This window comes from Rhinoderma darwinii, chromosome 5 (genome assembly GCF_050947455.1).
Source record: "Rhinoderma darwinii isolate aRhiDar2 chromosome 5, aRhiDar2.hap1, whole genome shotgun sequence".
In the NCBI taxonomy this organism is placed as follows: domain Eukaryota; kingdom Metazoa; phylum Chordata; class Amphibia; order Anura; family Rhinodermatidae; genus Rhinoderma; species Rhinoderma darwinii.
In genome coordinates, this window is record NC_134691.1 from 91,948,657 (window position 1) to 91,968,814 (window position 20,158).

A 20,158-nucleotide genomic window follows, 5' to 3' on the forward strand; every position below is an offset into this window, starting at 1 on the left:
TCAACAGAAGAGAATAAGTTGGATATCTATGCTTTGGGTTCTCAAACTCTGCTCCTCTACTACTGTAGGCACGGCTTTACTTACATAGTTATAGGTCCAGCCCTTGGTCTACATAAAGAGATGTATGGGCAAAAGAGAATTCCATAGTTTTTACACATCTATCAAATTCACGCACAAGCCCAAGAAAAGGACAAACTACCACATTAAGTCTATAAATGTAGCACAAACATCACTATGCTCAGTAGTTACAATTGCTCAAATAATGAGACACATCTGCTGATAACAATACAACTCTTACAATTCTACTTGTCGATACATAGTGATAAATGGTCATTAAAAAAAAATTACTTTTGAGCATCCATGCTGTCTCCGGCAAATACTATATGTAACATAATAACCATAGTATTTTCCTCTATCCAAGTACAAACAAGCTTAGGTCGGCCCATATCGATGACATCAATGACCTTTACATTTTGTTGCTAAAATACTTTAGGTTAAAGCAATAACCATTCCCACCTTAAGTAAAGTTTCACTGGTCTTTTCCGATACACATCACTGCTATAAATACGGCTTCTTGTTAAGTGGATCATACACTGGACAGATCTGAAACAGAACATGAGTTTCAAGGTGGCCCTCGAGATTTACCTTTTCCTGGCACCGCTCGTCCTACTCGGAGCTCAGATTTCAGCCCAAGACAATGGAAATGGTAAAGATCATCGTAAGTATATTCTTGTATCTGTGGAATTTTATATCTTGTTACAGTCACATATTTCATACCAAAAATACAAGAAGTTTCATCAATGGGAAGGCTTTCCTCTGAGGAAACCTTTTCCCAAGAAACATCCAATACAAAAATACAGTCATGTAAACAAGCAAAGGCGTAACGTTAATCTCCTGGCCCCAATACAAAATTTATACTAGTAGCCCTTAATTACCATGTTACATTTAGAGTAGGTGTCCTTTAAGGTGGCAGAGGGACCATTGGGGCCCGAGAGGAACCAGGGTTTTTGGGGACGGCAACCTGTACAATCCCTTTAGATACAGTGCTTTGATCAAGCCTTGAGATAAAAAGTTCAGTGACAAGTTTTGAGTACTTCACTATGATCTCGAGGTCTTTTAAGATTCTTGCCTGTCTGACACTGGAAACCGATGTCAACAATTTTCCTGTCCCTCCTTTTTATTGTACAACATTCACATCCAGAGGGAGCTATAGACGTCTCGACAATTCTCATCTCCGGTCTTCCATTTTCAGTCTACCATATTCAGAACTTTAAAAGATTTCTTGTCTACCTGATCATCTGTAGGAAAATTATATTTACTTCTTCTAAGTCTTGACAATCAATTCTCAAGTTGTCTACCTTTCTTGTTGACATCATCATTGTTTTCCTTACATTTAAGTAGTTACAGCTTTTTACTCTGCTCTTCAACTTTCCGGATAGAGGTCATTAGGTATTTGAAGTCTCTTCCACCAGTCTTGAACCATTGACCAAGGCGTAACTTGAAGGCTCACTCACCTACCACCAGGTAGTAGAGGGGGCTTTGTGCCCCCTCAGGCACCAGTGCCAGGATGTGACTGCTTCCTCTGCACCCTCTATAGCTACCTTCTTGATCATCAATCATTTTCTTTCAGTCTAGCTTCTAAAACATTGACCTCATTCACTAGAAAGATATTTCCTTTTAGTTTTCTTATGAAAGTTTGATTACTAGAACGAAGTTTTAAGTCATTCACATCAAAATGATCTCTTAATTAGTTTCACAAATATAATAATATCCATATCTCTTGGAGTTAGTGAGGAAATGTATGAAGAGCTAAGGGTTGGAGGGTGGGAGTAGAGTAGAAGGTGCTCCTCAAGATCTCGTAGATTAAAGTGAAAGGTGGTGTTAAGATTTCAGAAATGCTCAACCTGTGTGGTCACATATTATCCCAATGTTTGATGTAACCGAATAAAGGTAAGGTCTTGAAAATGAAGGGCTGGTTGCTCAATGTAGGTTTTTTTCAAGGTGGTATTATGGACAATAGGAACTCCTGACACCAGCCCAGGTCTAAGGGGAGGATGTGAGCTAGCAAATATAAGAGGTCGATATGAAATCAGTGGGCTAAGCCTGATTCTCAAATGGAAGTTGGGGAATGGACCAATACCTTTAACCAGACCATTGTAATTTAAAATTATAATATTAAAATTAAACGAACATGTAATAATTATAACAATATCTAAAAGGTTTTGGTCTAGGAGCAGAGGGGGTTAGTATACTGGGGTGCTTGGCATCGCCTCCTTTTTGGTCATTTATTAATACCCACTAGAACTATACCCGTGGCTATATTCTTCATTCAGTAACATGATTTCTTGGCCCACCTGAGTACCGGAGGATTTGTGAGCCCAGGGTGTAACACAATAAGGCCCTGTTCACACTGTTTTTTGCAAGCGGTAAAATCTGCCTCAAAATTCCATCAGGAATTTTGAGACAGATTTTTACCTTCCTGCATGCTGTTTGCCGTGTTCTTCACAGCGTTTTTTTCAGCCATTCAGCGCCGTGGGCAAAAAAACGCAGCTAAAACCGCTTTCTCTGCCTCCCATTGATGTCAATGGGAGGTCAGAGACGGAAATACCCTGAGGTAGGGCATGCCACTCCTCTTTCATTTTTTGCTGCTGTTTTCAACAACCTTTCCGCATCAAAAACAGCGCCGAAATACTCTGTGTGAACATACCCTAAGTATCCATAAAGATCCAGCAGAAGACAACCCAATTTAGAGATGGCTTTGGAGACAATCACTTGCCACTAGGGTGTATTTCTTATGGGATGATTCACAAATAACCTATTAGACCTTATTGATAATACGTTCTGGTTGCACAACGATAACAACAAAGATTATGATACAATTAAATGTGGACGCAGACAGGGTCCATATAAAATCCTGTCCTGTAGTCAGCCCAAATAAATACCAGTCCCACACTGATTGCTTGGCCAAACCCCTACACCCTTGCTCCACACACATAAAAAGCTTAAAAAGTGGGGAGGTTGTTCCTGCTGTGGAGATAGAGACCTGTGTTGTTTCACAAACAAACTGAGACAAAAAACCTGCAGCAACATTCTCCATTCTCCCTCAACCTCTCCTCTCCCTCAACCTCTCCTCTCCTCTCCCTCAACCTCTCCTCTCCTCTCTTTCCCTCTCCTCACCTCTCCTCTCTTTCCCTCTCCTCCCCTTCCCTCTCCTCTCCTCTTCTCCCCTACCCTCTCCTCTTCTCTTCTCTCCTCTTGACTTTGCCTTCAGTTACTGATGACGAGTTTTTCAGTGATTGAGGAGGTTTTCGACCATTTACAGAGAGCCTCCAGGTACGGAAAGGGAAACTTCAGGATTCTAAATGATTGGGAAGATGTCGCTTAAAGCTACATTATTTACCCCAATAAGACATTTTCCAATGTTGTACTACTGATTTACAGATGTAGCCATCTTTATCTTGACTCTGATAACTTGCTGCAGCGTGATATCACGAAACAAAAGCCATTGGAAAGTCATTGAAAAAGTCAAGATAAGAGATCTAGCCATTGTTTATTTAATGTGTTAAAAGTCAAGGTAAAGGCGGCTACATCTGTATGAGGTATACTTTAATACAGATAACACCAATGTAAGTAAGATGTAAACTTTTAACCCCTTCCCGACATTTGCCGTACATGTACGTCATGGAAAGTACTGACTTCCCGCATCTTGCCGTACATGTACGCCAAATGTTTGGGACCGGCTCAGAAGCTGAGCCGGTCCCATCATCACCGGATCTCAGCTGTATCTTACAGCTGACATCCGGCTGTAACGGCGGGGACCGAAATTAGCTTCGATCCCCGCCATTAACCCCTTAAGTGCAGCGCTCAAACGCGATCGCTGCACTTAAGGTGTTTGCAGCTCATCGGAACCCCAGTAATGAAATTGCCGGGGTTCCGGTGGCTGCAATGGCAACCGGAGGCCTAATACTGGCCTCCCGGTCTGCCTAGCACCGAAGCCGGTCAAGATCCGCCCGGCGGCGGAGCCTGATCGGCTTCCGTAGCTGTCGGCAAGATGGCGCCGGGTCAGGAGCTGATCCGGCGTCATCAGCGGTGGAAGTCAGCTGTACTGTACAGCTGACATCCACCTGTAACGGCAGGAACCGGAGCTAGCTCCGATCCCTGCCATTAACCCCTTCGATGCAGCAATCGAAAGCGATTGCTGCATCGTAGCGGTTACTAGCAGATCGCCAGCCCTGACAGGCAATCGGGACTGGCGACTGCTGTTATGGCAACAGGAGACACAATGGTCTCCTGCTCTGCCATTACGGAAGCCGATTTAGGCCCCGCCGGGAGGCGAAGCCTAATCGGCTTGCTGTCAGTGAATGACTGACAGATCTAATACATTGCACTACATAGGTAGTGAAATGTATTAGAAAAAAAAAAATCTGACCGTTGGAACTTCAAGTCCCCTAGTGGGACTTAAGAAAAAGTGTAAAAAAAGTATAAAAAAGTGTAAAAAAAAGTGCACAAAATAAAAGTTTGAAAACAGTAAAAGTTTCAAGTAATCAAATAAAACACAATCCCCCTTTTACTCTTATCAAGTCCTTTATTATTGAAAAATAATAATAAACCATATGTATTTGGTATCGCCACGACCGTAACGACCGGAGGTATCAAAATATTATATTATTTATTGCACGCGGTGAACAGCGTAAAAAAAAACGTAAAAAACGTTACCAGAGTTTCTGTTTTTTGGTCACTTTGCCCTACAAATATTAGAATAAAAAGTGATCAAAAAGTCGCACGTATCCAAAAATGGTACCTATAAAAACTATAGCTCGTCCCGCAAAAAACAAGCCCTCATACACCTCCGTCGACAAAAAAATTAAAAAGTTATGTTTCTCACAACTTGGCGACAGAAAAAATACATTCTTTTTACAAAAGTAATTTTATTGTGCAAAAAGTTGTAAAACATGAAAAAGTTCTATAAATTCGGTATCGCCGGAATCGTACTGACCCGCAGAATAAAGTTAACATGTAATTTATAACGCATGGTGAACGCTGTATAAAAAAAAAACGAAAAAAGCTGTGCCAGAATTGCGTTTTTTTGTTTACCTGGCCTCCCAAAAAATAGGATAAAAGGTGATCAAAAAGTCGCATGTACCCCAAAATGGTACCAATAATAACTACAGCTCGTCCCGCAACAAACCAGCCCTCATACCACTACGTCTATGAAAAATAAAATTCGTTATGGCTCCAATAAGTCAGGAAATAAAAAAATATGCAGTTGTGCCCGAGGGGAACATTTCTTCTGTTTGAAGAGGCGATTTTTCAAGGACCTAAAATTAGGGAACCAGGAAAGGGAGAGCCCAAACATATCTGCTGGAAGCGACGGTGCCCGTATTATACCAGGACAACACTTCCCAGCAAAATTCCCCAAACTACAAAGGCGCGGAGTGTGGACCAAAAGGGGGATAAGAAAGGACGCCACATATCAGTGCGACACCGGCCTGTGCAGAAAGGATTGCTTCACAGCGTAACACACATCTATGGATTATTTTATTGTTTTTTTACCCCATTATTATACCACCTGACTATGCCCCTTATATACTCCGCCCGGCTTACATATGCCCTACATTATAAACGGAAACACCAGTAAGACTCCAAACAAAACTACTACCAAGCAAAATCCACGCTCCAAAAGCCAAATGGCATTTCCTCCCATCTGAACCCTACAGCGTGCCCAAACAGCAGTTTCCTTCCACATATATGGCATCGTCATACCCGGGAGAACCCTTTTAGCAATTTTTGGGGTGTGTGTCTCCAGTGGCATAAGCTGGGCATGACATATTTGCCACTGAATGGCATATCTAGGGAAAAATATAAATTTTTAATTTGCACCATCCGGAGCGCATTCATTTATGGAAAAGACCTGTGGGGTGAAAATGCTCACTACACCCCTTAATAAATGCCTTGAGGGGTGCAGTTTCCATAGTGGGGTCACTTCCCAGGGGTTTATTTTTATTATTTCACATCTGAGCCTCTGCAGTTGTGAACCAATACTTTGTAAATCGCCAAATTAGGCCTCAATTTTACATGGTACCCTTTCACTCCTGAGCCTGGTCGACTGTCCAGGCAAGAGATTAGGGCCACATGTAGGGTGTTTCTAAAACCAGGAAACCCAGCATAATAATTAGAGAGCTGTCTCGTTATGGTGGCACAAGCTGGGCACCACATATTGTCCACATATCTGTGGAAAAAATCCCATTTTCACTCTGCAACATCGAGTTCACACTAATTTCTACAAAACACCTGCAGGGTTAACATGCTCACTACACCCGTAGGTAAAAGCATTGAGGGGTGTAGTTTCCAAAATGGGGTCACTTCTGGGGGGTTTCCACTGTTTTGGGCCCACAGGTGCCCAGAAACCAATCCAGAAACATCTGCACTCCAAATGGCGGTCCTTCCCTTCTGAGCCCTGCCGTGTGCCCAAACAGCAGTTTATGACCACATATGGGGTATTGCCGTACTCGGTAGAAATTGCTTTACAAATGTTGGGGTTCTTTTTTTCCTTTATTTGTTGCGAAAATGAAAAAATTTGCGCTAAAGCTACGTCTTATTGAAGAAAAAGGATTGTTTTTATTTTCACTGCCCAATTCTAATAAATTCTATGAAACATCTGTGGGGTCAAAATGCTCACTACGCCCCTAGATGAATTCCTCAAGAGGTGTAGTTTCCTAAATGGTGTCACTTTTTGGCGTTTTCATTGTTTTTTCCCCTCAGGGGCTTTGCAAATGTGACATGGCCGCCGCAAACCATTCCTGCTCAATGTGATCTCCAAAAGCCAAATAGCGCTCTTTCCCTTTTAAGCCAAGCCGTGTCTCCAAACAGCCGTTTATTACCACATGTGGGGCATTGTTTTACTCGGGAGAAATTGCTTTACAAATTTTGTGGTGCTTTTTCTCCTTCAGTCCTTGTGGAAATGAGTAAAAATAAGCTAAACCTACATTTTCTTTGAAAAAATGTTGATTTTTATTTTCAGGGCCTACTTCCAATAATTTCTGCAAAAAACCTGTGGGGTCAAAGAGCTCACTATACCCCTAGATAATTTCCTCAATGGGTGTAGTCTCCAAAATGGGGTCACTTGTGGGGGGTTTCCACTGTTTTATCCCCTCAGGGACTTCGTAAATGTGACCTGGCCTCCGCAAACCATTCCTGCTAAACTTGAGAACCAAAAGCCAAATAGCGCTCTTTCCCTTCTCAGCCCTGCCGTGTCTCCAAACAACCGTTTATTACCACATGTGGGGCATTGTTTTACTCGGGAGAGATTGGTTTACAAATTTTACGGTGCTTTTTCTCCTTCAGTCCTTGTGGAAATGAGAAAAAATTAGCTAAACCTACATTTTCTTTGAAAAAATTTAGATTGTCATTTTCAGGGCCTATTTCCAATAATTTATGCAAAAAACCTGTTGGGTCAAAACGCTCACTATACCCCTAGATAATTTCCTCAATGGGCGTAGTTTCCGAAATGGGGTCACTTGTGGGGGGTTTCCACTGTTTTGTCCCCTCAGGGGCTTTGTAAATGTGACATGGCCTCCACAAACCATTCCTGCTAAACTTGAGCTCCAAAAGCCAAATAGCGCTCTTTCCCTTCTCAGCCTCGCCGTGTCTCCAAACAACCGGTTATTACCACATGTGGGGTATTGTTTTACTCGGGAGAAATTGCTTTACAAATTTTACGGTGCTTTTTCTCCTTTAGTCTTTGTGAAAATGAGAAAAAAAATCGCTAAACCTACATTTTCTTTGAAGAAATGTTGATTTTAATTTTCACGGCCTACTTCTAATAATTTCTGTAAAAAAGCTGTGCGGTCAAAATGCTCACTACACCCCTAGATAATTTCCTTGAGGTGTGTAGTTTCCCAGATGGGGTCACTTTTGGGGGATTTTGACTGTTTTGGCACTGCAAGAGCCCTTCAAACCTGACATGGTGCCTAAAATTTATTCTAACAAAAATAAGGCCCCAAAATCCACTAGGTGCTCCTTTGCTTCTGAGGCCGGTGCTTCATTCCAGTAGCACGCTACGGCCACATGTGGGATATTTCCTAAAACTGCAGAAACTGGGCAACAAATATTGAGTTGCATTTCTCTGGTAAAACCTTCTGTGTTATAAAAAAAATTGTACTAAAAATTTATTTCTGCAAAAAAATATGAAATTTGTAAAATTCACCTCTACTTTGCTTTAATTCCTGTGACATGTGTAAAGGGTTAAGACATTTTCTAAATGCTGTTTTGAATACTTTGAGGGGTGAAGTTTTTAAAATGGGGTGACTTTTTGGGGGTTTCTAATATATAAGGCCCTCAAAGCCACTTCACAACTGAACTGGCCCCTGTAAAAATGGCCTTTTGAAATTTTCTTGAAAATGTGAGAAATTGCTGCTAAAGTTTAAAGCCTTGTGAGGTCATAGAAAAATAAAAGGATGTTCAAAAAACGATGCCAATCTAAAGTAGACATATGGGTGATGTTAATTAGAAACAATTTTGTGTGGTATAACTGCCTGTCTTACAAGCAGATACATTTAAATTGAGAAAAATGCTAATTTTTGCAATTTTTCGCTAAATTTTGGTGTTTTTCACAATTAAATACTGAACATATCGAGCAAATTTTGCCAGTAACATAAAGTCCAATGTGTCACGAGAAAACAATCTCAGAATCGCTTGGATAGGTGAAAGCATTCCGGAGTTATTACCACATAAAGTGACACATGTCAGATTTGAAAAATGAGGCTCGGTCAGGAAGGTCAAAAGTGGCTAAAGAGGGAAGGGGTTAATACATTTGTCAGACAGAATGTACTTTACGTCAACATAAAATAGCCAGCCATCATTTTTAGTTTGTTCTGCCCAGGCCCTGTCTTCTTTTGCACCTGTACTTCAAAATTTCTGTGCTTGGATGAAATTTAGTGAGGGAGATTCATTTAAAGCTACATAAATGCCTTTGTTCTTTGCGCTATAGTGACCTTGTACGTTACACGATGTGCACATATTTTACATCCGTGTAACGTACAAGGCAGTGCTCCTGACCATGCTATTTTCGCTACACGGCTGCACCTGAGAATTATCCGGTTTTTGCTACAACTATTTTCTTTGACATAATTATGCACAGGCGAATTTGAGGATCAATTTGGGCAAATATTATTTTTTTAAAAAGCTACCTTTAAACATAGCATGAAAAAAAAATTCTGACCATTTTTCCCTAAAAAATACCTACAAAATAATATCCAATTAAGAAATCCTTATGTTTCCTGCTAAAAAAAAAAACACGATACATTTTGAAGTAGACTAAGAAACAAAAACAAAAATACGGTACCTTTTAGGATGCAGCGTTCCAAAAGGGGAAATTTTGCTCCTGGCATAAGAGCCCAAAACACCTCCTGTCAAGAAGAGGATAAATATGTAAATGGTGATAAGCCGTTGCCAGACAATCGTGTTTCCCCATACACATCAAACTGTTGTCCGATCTCTCCAATGTTCGGCCGACTTTTATTTGTGTGAGATCATCATTACCAACGTGTGACTGTGAATAGAGGCACTTCTCATATTTCCTTTCTTTGCAATTCAAAGTTGCCATTGCTAAATTTAGGACAGAATTTTTGTTTTCATTTTTTTTTATTAGTTTTCTTTTCCTTTTAACCTGTGTAATCAGGCAAACCCTGATTTCTAAACTGATTGTGAATTTCCATGATCTCCTTAGTTAGCCCAAAAATGTATGTGGTTGTCTATCCTAGTTACCTGATGTTTCTTTCTTACTGGTGGTCTGGTTGTCACATAATTAACAGTTTTGATTAAAAGTAATCGGAATGGGTTGGTTACAAGTAAACGTCTTTCCGATGCTAGGCTCTGCAGGAGACATTTCCAGATGGGGAACCTTCTGATGCTGAGAAGGATTTTTGGGAGATCGCTTCTATGGACTGTTACAACCATCTAACTGAATGGGAACCATTGGAATATTGCTCAACTGTAAACATTGACAGTCAAATGCCACCAGACCTCAAGAAAATGTGGAATGACCCTTTTTATGAGGTAATAATTGGGTATGTTAATCCCTTCCCAACTACATCACATAAATTAACATGCTAATGGACTGGTGCCTGTGCCAGGAGCCCATTAATTTACATGCTGCCTTTGATGGAACAGCGCTCTCCTGCACGTACTTTCATCGGGAGGATCAAGCTATCACACTCGCAGTCCAATCCTGTACTGTGACAGGGAACTGAAACAATCATTTCCCAATCACAAAATGCTCTAAACACAGCGCTCATATTGTTCCTGTATACAGAAACCACAGAGGGGACTTGGAGGGATGCAGAGAAGACATTATCCGTTTCTTCTTTTCAGACTGCTATACAGATAACTGGTAAACAGTGACTTAATGGGCTGTTGCAAATCACTGATAACCGTGATCTAATGGTATATGGGGCCAGCAGGGAGCACATAGATAATGTGTTCCCTGCTAACCAGTGCCCAAATTAAAAAATAAAAATAAAAAAATAATCATGATAACACACAAATACAGTAAAATGTAAGAAAATAATAATAATAAATTAAAAAAGTAATACCTCTCCGAGTCCACATGCACCAAATTTAGACATTCATCGTGACGTGAACGTGTTTTGCATGGATGTCGGGCACTCTAGCATTATTACGTTTCACTAAGGCTGAATCTACGTTACGCCAAAAATAAAGTAATTGCACCGGCCAACAATTTTAATCTATTTTACCTCAGCCCTATCCACTTTATACGCCTGTAGTAAAAAAATTAGCTACTTGCATAATTATCATACATGTACAGATGCTGCATCTAAAGCTAAGGGATGGGGATACAATTAGAGCTAAAATAGGGTTATTTGTACACGTTGAGTCCGCCATCTCTACGCTTCTATGCTCCTCCTCTATTACCTACCTTGGGATACAGATATCTAGATCTGCCCCAGCCTTTGATAAGTTGTATGTCACACCCCACCCTCATTTCCTTCTTGCAAACCAAAATTGGCAGATAGAATAAAATCCTCCTTTCTACAGCAGTGAGAGAGAGTCTAAAGTATTGTATGCACTTCAGCAATCTCCCGTGTACCTCCCTACCTGTCTACTGCATCATATTGATAGTATACTGACCTCATTTGTTTTGAACAGTGGCAGGTTGCGGGTAGCCGGCAAGCACCTGTGTGCTCCATGGGGTTAGGGAGGTGTGTCATTGCCTAATGTTAGGTCGTATTATATAGCCAGACAGTTATCTCATATGACCAGGTGGTGGGTCACAGATAAATGTCTTCTCTTCTGTGGATTACAACATACTGGCAGAAACCTAGTAAATTATCTGACCCTATGTCAGGCCTTGCTGGTTAGGAATGTGGCTCAGCGTCTCTTTTACTTGGTTGACTAGACACACTCCTCTGTGGCACTGTAAAGCCTTCCAGGAGCTTTTATAACTTTCTTATGAGATTACCTGGGGTAACCTGGTATTTGGTATATCTCTCACCTCTGCTCAGATAATGGCCTTAAACCCTTCCTGGAGATACAGGAAATATTCTCATACATGTGGGTTAAACATGCTCTTGAGACGCAGTTCGGTACAGATTGTATATCCTATCAAGGGTTCTCTTTTTCTAGTTTATGCTTTCACCTCCCACCAGTCATCTAATCTCCAGTTTTTACAACCTCCTCTCCCATAAATCCAGGGATTCTGCACTAATACCACTAAAAACAAAATCGGAGGCAGATCTATGCCCTTTGACTGAGGAAGACTTGGTTAGAGCTATTCCTTCTCCAAGTTAGTTTCTTCCAACCTCAATGAGAGGCTCACGCATCTATATGTTTTTGCATAGGGCATATTACACCACCACTAGACTCCACAGGTTCCGCCCTGACTACTTGGACTTAGTTTTGGGACCAGGTTGTAAAATTTCTCGTTCACTAAATAGGTTCCCCTATGCCACTCTGCCCCAAGGCTTATCTTTTTCTCACTGATCCTGATCAATGTGATTACCGCTATATTTATATACCTTTCTGGCTGAGGCACTGTATAATGCGAAAAAAAGAAAACAATTTCCAAAACATGGTTATCATGTAGTGCTCCCTCTTTCATAACCTGGCTGGCTACTGTTAGTAATATGTTGCCTCACAAGAAATGGATTTACCAACACAGGAACTGCCCCTCATCTGTTTTCTATTTGGTCTCTCTTCCAATTCTATGTCTGCCTCTGTTTTCTATATTGTGAAAAATAGTTTTGGTTGTCTCTCATTGTGATTACCTGTAGGTTATGAATGTCTTACTATCCCTGTACTCATGAAAACTGTTTGCATGTTCTAATAACTCTTCATGATATCCTTTTCAACCAGAGTTTTCCAGCTGGATTTTAGGTCACTATCAGTAGCGTATTATCATATGGGTGGTTCGGGCAGCCGCCCGAACTGCACATCATTTTAAAAATCACTTCAGAGTATCATGCAGCTATGCAGCGTGCTAGCGCTGCTAATGGCCGCTGCTGATAGGGAGGGGCGGACTGGGACAGAATAGAGCCGCCGGCGCTGTTGGTGGGGAAGAGGGGGAGGGACAACAATAGCAGTGGCTGGATAGGACTAGCAAACACCCCTCTTTGACGCTGCACGTATCTCCAGTGAGGAACAGAAGAGCAGGGCGGTGGTCGAGCGATGAGGAAGGTTAGTATGCTATTCACTTCCTGCACCAAGCAACAATTGACTGACGGCAGACGCTAAGGGGGATTAATTATACAGCCGGGGGGGGGTTAGCATCTAACTCCTCACGGCAGAGGACGCTATGGGGGAGATAATTTTACCCCATAGACACTCAGCAGTCTGTTAGATGCTCAACCTCCCCCCCCCCCTGCTGTATAATAAATACTGAGGGCTCTATGAGGGTGATTATTCCCCCATTCATAGAGTCCCCTGCAGTCACTTAGATGCTTAGACCCCACCCATTCAGAATATTCCCCCCCCCCCCTTCCCATAGAGCCCTCAGTAGTTACTAATATATTGCAAGGGGAGGTCAGATTGACTGCTGGGGGGTCTGAGTGACTAACTGCTGAGGGCTCTATGGGAGGGCTATCCCCCCCGCCGAAAAGTCAGAATCAGACACTCAGACCCCCTTATAGACACCCAGCAGTCAGTCAGACAACCTGATCTCGCCTTGCAATATAATCTCCCCCATGCAGCCCTCCGTTTTCCCATGAGAGAAATTTATAGCATATCCACAGGCTCCACATGATTTGTCATAAATGTCAGCTAGATGTAGGTCCCACCTATGGGACCCGCTCCTATCTCTAGAACGGGGCCCCCTAAACCCCTTACGACCTGTTTCTGCCCTCACTGCCTCCCGGCCCCATCCTGATTACATCGACGGGAGTTACGGAAACAGCGTCGCTTGCTGACCTACGCTGTTTCCGTAAGTCCCATAGAACTGAATGAAAGTTATGGAAATTCCATGAAGTCAGGAAGTGACCGGGAGGCAGCGATAGCAGAAAGAGGTAGAACAGGGTTTAGGGGGCCCGGTTCTAGAGATAGGTGCGGGTCCCAGAGGTTGGACTCGCATCTATCTGACAGGATCCACAGGATATGTCATAAATTTCCCTCACTGGAAAACCCCTTTGAAGTGTAACTAAACTTGTAAATAAACTTCTGACATGTCATAGTGAAATGTCAGAAGTTTTGATCGGTGGGGGTCCGAGCACTGAGACCCCCATGGATCACTAAAACAAAGTGGCAGAAGCGCTCAGGTGACCGCCGTGCCGCTTCCTTTCTGATCTGCTTTTCTCGGAAAGCCAAGCAAGCGGTGTACGAACGTACACCACTCCGAGGAATGCCGATCAGAAACTAAGTGTCACAGCGTTCAATCGTGTGCTTCTGCCGCTTCACTTTAGTGATCGGGGTGGGTCTCTGTGCTCGGAACCCAAACTGATTAAACGTTCTAACATATCAGTATGATATGTCAAAAGTTTTTAAAAAGTTTAGTTACACTTTCACCCCTTAATGACCAGCCTATTTTAGACCTTAATGACCAACCATATTTTACGTTTTTCCATCGTCTCATTCAAAGAGCTACAACTTTTTTATTTTTGGGTCGACATAGCTGTATAAGGTCTTGTTTTTTGTGGGACAAGTTGTAATTTTTTATAGCACCATTTTGGGGTACAATACTTTTTCGCCGATTCACTTGTATGAGGGCTTTTATTTTTGACTTTTTGATCGCTTTTTATCACATTTTTTTTTTAAGGCTGGATTCAAAGAAAACCTCAATTTTTGCATGGTTTTTTATTTTATTTTTTACGACGTTCGCCGTGCGGGTTAAATGATGTAATAAGTTTATAGTTTGGGTCGTTACGGACGTGGCGATACCAAATATGTGTAACTTTTTTACTTTATTTTGTTTTTTTTAATAATAAAGCTGTTTGTAAGGAGAAAAAGTGGGTATTTAATTATTTTATTTTTCACTTTTTATTAAACTTTTTTTTTTCACTTTTTTTTTACTAGTCCCACTAGGGGACTTCACTATGTGATTATCTGATTGCATTTATAATACACTGAAATACTTCTGTATTGCAGTGTATTATGCCTGTCCGTGTAAAACGGACAGGCATCTGCTAGGTCATGCCAGAGGTGTTACAAATTTTTTATTATTATTATTTTTAGTAGTTATTACTTTTTCTTTAATAAAACAGTGTATCAGTGTCTGGTGCAACTTTCTAAATACTTTTTATTAAAAATTATTTTTACTTTTTGAGATACAGCTGCTTTATATCCTGAATACAGAGCAGCTGTATCTAGTGCTAAAACCTGTATCTGTCAGGTCTGTGGCACTGACTAGTACAGTGTGAGCAGGTTGGAGGGATTGGATTGCGTGTGAGGGGGAAGGAGGGGGCCCAAGTTGTGTCAACAGCCCAGGGCCCATGGTACGCTTAACCCATCACTGGTCACTATATACACAACAATTACCTTCTCCTTATCTTATTTTCTGTGTACCACCACTCTTGCATTCTCCATTTCTTCAGCAATTTGTTTTGCAATCCCTGTTTTCCTAAATGACCCAAGACACATGGTTCTAATTTGAAGTGTTTCAATTTATTGCTGCACTCTGCGACACTTTGTACTTTCATGTATACTTATTTTCTGTGTGCTGCATACTCGTATTTTGCCTACTGTAAGATATCTGCTGTACTGCAATAAACTTTATTTTTGGAGTAAAAAAAAAACTAACAAAAAAACTAAAATAGAGTTTTTGTTCTAGACGCCATACTTACGGTACATCATACTTTACGCAATGTACACAAATTTGACATAGGGAGCATTACAGGATTCATTTTGGGGTAAATGTTGGGTTTTTTTTTTGTTTGTTTTTTAAAAACTACCTTAGCTACGCTACTCTTGTTTTTTCCTGAAAAGACTTGCATAATTAATTGAGATTAGCTCCAATTTTAAATTATAAGCAAGCCCTTTGTGTCCCTCAAAAAAAATAAAAAATAAATTCCCTTTTATGTGCAGCATTCCAAAAGGGGAAACTTTGCTATGGTCATGAAGGCTTAAAACACGCCCGATCATGAAAGGGTTAATCTTTTAGTTTATGGCATGTGACCGAAATATCTTCAAATAGGAAAAAAAATTAAATACATTTGTTTGCTAACTTTTTTTTATCAAAACAGGAAACTTATCTTCCTTACCTGATTCGCAGTAAAGTAAAACTTCTCCTGAATGGAAAGGATGACCAGTCTTTATTAACATTTATTGATGATGCCATGAAGATTGAGCAGAGAAAAGTGTTAATTGAAACCTTCTTCAGTCAGGAAATGAGTCTTCTGTACATTTTACAAGATGATTTTGACCGGGCGAAATATTACATAAAAAATGGAATAGATATGTTCATCCAGGTATTATTTAATGAATATTTTATATATTACGTATATATGTATATATAGATATTATAGTAGTTCAGTTTTTTTCCAATTGTGTTTCTGATTTCAATGTTCAAACTTTTGAATGTGTAAAATACTGGTTAGTATTGTATAACGAAATGTCATTTTATGTTGATGAAATAAGATAAAAAGGCCCACGTTTAATATTCAGTTTGAGTCAGCATTGGCATAATTGGTAAAAATGTTTTTAATGGGGCAACCGTTATTGCAGTATTTTTGCAACTTCTTTCCTCTGTTAAATTGACTACAAAAAGGGATGTGGTCTTGCAGTAGGAGTCTACACCATATTTATCAAACGAAGATACAGCACATTTTAGGCGCAAATATAGGACTTCTCACAGCAAGCGCAAGAAAGAGGTTTTTCGTTTGTCTCTTGGGGACAAAGACCATGGGTAAATGCCGTTGCCACTAGGAGGCGTGACGTTAAGAATTTAAAAAAAGTGTTAACTACTCCTACAGGTACTAAGCTATTCAGTCTGTACATAAGCAGTACAAGTAACAGAACACCAGGTAATCGAATAAGATCAGAACCAGATGAGAAAATCATATCCAACAGACAAACTTACCAACATTATAATGAACAAAGGGTAAAAGCTGTTTCCCCCAATGGACTGAACAAGAAAAGGATTTTATGACGTTTACTCAAAAAATATATTCTCGTTTGTGTCATTTGCGGACACAGACCATGGGACGTCCCAAAAGCAGTGGCTGGGAACCGACAGAAAAGGACTTAAATGCACACAACACCTTGCGACCAAGGGAAACATTTGTGGACACAAAGGTATGGACCATGTAAAATTTGGTTAGTGTGTGCAAAGATAACCAGGTAGCTGCCTTGAAGAGCCAAAGCCTGATGGTGCACATCCCAGGAAGAACCAAGCACCCTAGTGGAATGAGCCATAACCCAGAATAGAGGTTTCTTTCCTCTGAGCCAGTAGACCTTGCGAATAGCCAAGCTCAGCTTTCGGGCAATTGTAGCCTTAGTGGCCGCCAAGCACTTCCTGGCACATTTCAGGACTACAAACAAGGAATCCAAGTGTCCAAAGGAGATAATAACCAAGAGGTAGACCCGCAAGGTGCGGTCCAGATCTAAATTGTGAAGAGCGTGTTTCTTGTGATGCATCGGAGACATGCAGAAGGATGGCATAACGATATCTTCGTTAAGGTGGAATGAGGAAACTACTTTGGGCAGAAAAGAGGACACCGTGTAGAGCACCATCTTACCTTGATGAGGAGACATAGAAAGGGCGGGTCATCATCTCCCGCTCTCTGCTTATCATAGACAAGCCCAAGAATATGTTAATGAATTTGTCAGTATTTTATAGAAAACAATAACAAAGTGGTTAACAAGCAACTAAACAATTGAGACCTACAAGTCAGAACCTTTCCAGGACTTCTGCTGCTGTTGGCACTGGGACCACCGTATTCTTTCTGCAGACCAGTAAGATCTGCCTTTTTGCACCCCCTCCTCCATTCTTAAATCCTTCTCAGACATTGAACCAGTAAATAAAAGTAGGGGACACCATATAGGAAGAAAATTCTAACCTCAGGCAGCCATTCTACCCTTCTAAGGGTGTCACAGCCCTGCTACTTGCAGTATATTGTGGACTCCTAGTCACAATTTTTTCCCCATACATTTTACATATGTGAACCTGTGATCTTTCTTCGCCACAGGCAATCGGACAAACCTTTCTCCTCCTACTCAGAGTTTTAACCCCTTCCCTCCACAGCCATTTTTTGGATTTTCACTTTTGTATTTTCCTCCCCACCTTCCAAAAGCGATAGCTCTTTTATTTTTCCATCAATATTGCCGTATGAGAGCTTGTTTTTTGCGGGACGAGTTGTAGATTTTCACAGCACCATATAATGTAGTGGGAAACAAGAAAAAAAAATAAAATTCATGTGGGGTGGAATAGGAAAAAAGAGTGATACCTCAACCTTTTTGGTGGTTTTGATTTTACAGCGTTCACCGTACGGTAAAAATGGCATGTTAACTTTATTCTGCGGGTCAATACCATTACAGCGATACCAATTTGATATAGTTTTCTTTATGTTTTACTACTTTTACAAGGGGAAAAAAACTGATTGGTAAAAATAAAGTTTGAGTTTTGTCGCCACATTTTGAGAGCCAGAACGTTTTTATTTTACTGTCGATTTAGCCGTGTGAGGGCTTATTTTTTGCGGGGCGAGCTGCAGTTCATATTGGTACCATTTTGGGGTATGTGAGACTTTTTGATCACTTTTTATTTGATTTTTTTGTGGGAGAAGAAGGGACCAAAAAACAGCAATTCTGAGGTTTTTAATTTTTTGTTTTTTACAGCGTTCACCGTGCGGACTAAATAATGATATATTGTAGTAGTTCAGACTTTTACGGACGCGTCAATACCAGTTATGTTAGCTTTTTCTTTTTTTTTTACATTGTGCTTGAGTAAAAATGGGAACAGGGTTTTTTTTTGTGCTTTTAATTTTTTTTTATCTGTTAAAAAAACGTTATTTTACTGTTTTTTACTTGTTCCCCTAAGGGACTTTAACCAGCGATCGTTAGATCGCTTGCACGATATACTGCAATACTAATGTATTGCAGTATATCGCGATTCTGACAGTCTCCTATGAAGCCCTGCCGGAGGCAGGGCTTCATAGGAGTACAGAGATGGCGGACCTGGGGGAGTTCGTCAGGCCCCCAGCCAGCTGTGCCAACCAACGACTCGCCACGGGAGGGCCGTTGGGACGTTACAGGAGGTCGCCCCTCTGTTTTTAGTCATTTAAATGCCACGATCATTATTGAACGCGGCATTTAACGGGTTAAACAAGCAGGATCGCGCTCGAACGGGATCCCGCTCGTTACCTGGAACTGTCGGCTGTAACACACAGCCGACACACTCGCTCTATCGAGCGGTCTCAGCCCGTGAGCCCGCTTCATATTCCCCCACCCGGCGTGCGCCGTATATATACGGCGGATGTCGGGAAGGGGTTAAGAGAGAGTTTCGAAAGAATGGAAACATTGTAATAATATATTTGCCCAGATCCCTCCTGGATCCTATATATCCTTTTCCAGAGGATTTTTCTTCAAAATGGGTGAAGCCTCCGGCTGTGGATCTTCCGGCCTCCCATCTTCCGGCCTCCCATCTGGCCAAGGCGACTACTCTTCCTTTGGCAAACTCCGCCTCATTTTGCGATCCTCTATTACGCGGCATTGACTTTTTCTCCAGGTCCTCCTTTGAGGCCGCTTGCTCCGTAATGCTGCCAATCTTGGCTTCCTCATGGGTCAGCAAAGCCTGTACTGAATGGGTTCGCCAGCTTCGTCATGGACTCCGTTTAATCGGCCCACTGAAGATCTGGTGAATATCTCTCAACAGCTATCCGATGCTACCAAATATGCTCGCACCTCTTCCATGGTCACCATGCGCCGGACACCATTCATCAAATTCTGGTCTCCCGAGACTGCTTCTTAAACAGACCTTGACGGCTCTTCCCTTTGTTGGCTCCTGCTTTTTCTGAGCTCGCTTTGACAAAATCATCTTGGAAGCAAGAGATGGGAAAAATACTCGCCTTCCTCAGACCGACTTCAGACGACCTTAGTATACGGCCGTTAAAACAACGACCATCACACAGACACAGGTATTTCAATGGGGCCGTTCACATGGCTATTGTTTCAATGGACAGTTAAGGGTCCGTTGAAAAATAGAACGTCCTATTTTTTTCCGTTTTCTCTGATCCCCCAATAGACTCAAGTCTATGGGTAAATCTGGCCCAAGGCTTGTCTTTCTCCAAATGCAAGAAAACCGGGACCTTCTCTTTGTCCCTTTCACAGATTTCTCAGTCCACAGGCATCCGGACAGCAGTCCCATCAGGACTTAGAGAACACGCCTTCTTTCAAGCCTTGCTCCTCTTGGCACTCCCGCCCTCCGGTCGCAAAGTGTTTCAGGCATCTGGAGTAGATTCTAAAGTCCTTTTCGGTTCCCACCCATGTGACTTCTTTAAGGCGTTCCATGGACTTCACCCCCCCCCCCCTCCCCAATGATACAAGCGCAAAAACAGGATTTTTTTGAGTATTTGCCACAAACTCCTTTTTTCATCAAGTCCTTTGGGGGGGACACAGCTCCCACCCTTTTTTTTGTTATGAATTTAATAAAGTTGTTAATCGGTTATGTTTTTCTTCTATGGTTCTGATATTATTTTATCACCTTGTGCTCGACTTCTCC

General features: G+C 41.4%; 1 protein-coding gene across 1 annotated transcript in view; it reads left to right on the forward strand.

Annotated features, from left to right (window-relative positions):
- The first annotated feature begins 615 nt into the window (after window positions 1-615).
- PRKDC (protein kinase, DNA-activated, catalytic subunit) overlaps window positions 616-20,158 on the forward strand; it is a 128,203-nt gene continuing 108,660 nt past the window's right edge. The window contains exons 1-3 of the mRNA XM_075828112.1: window positions 616-864; window positions 9,871-10,056; window positions 15,687-15,911. Of these exons, the coding sequence (XP_075684227.1) occupies window positions 616-864; window positions 9,871-10,056; window positions 15,687-15,911 (660 nt within the window). The remainder of the gene's footprint in view (window positions 865-9,870; window positions 10,057-15,686; window positions 15,912-20,158) is intronic.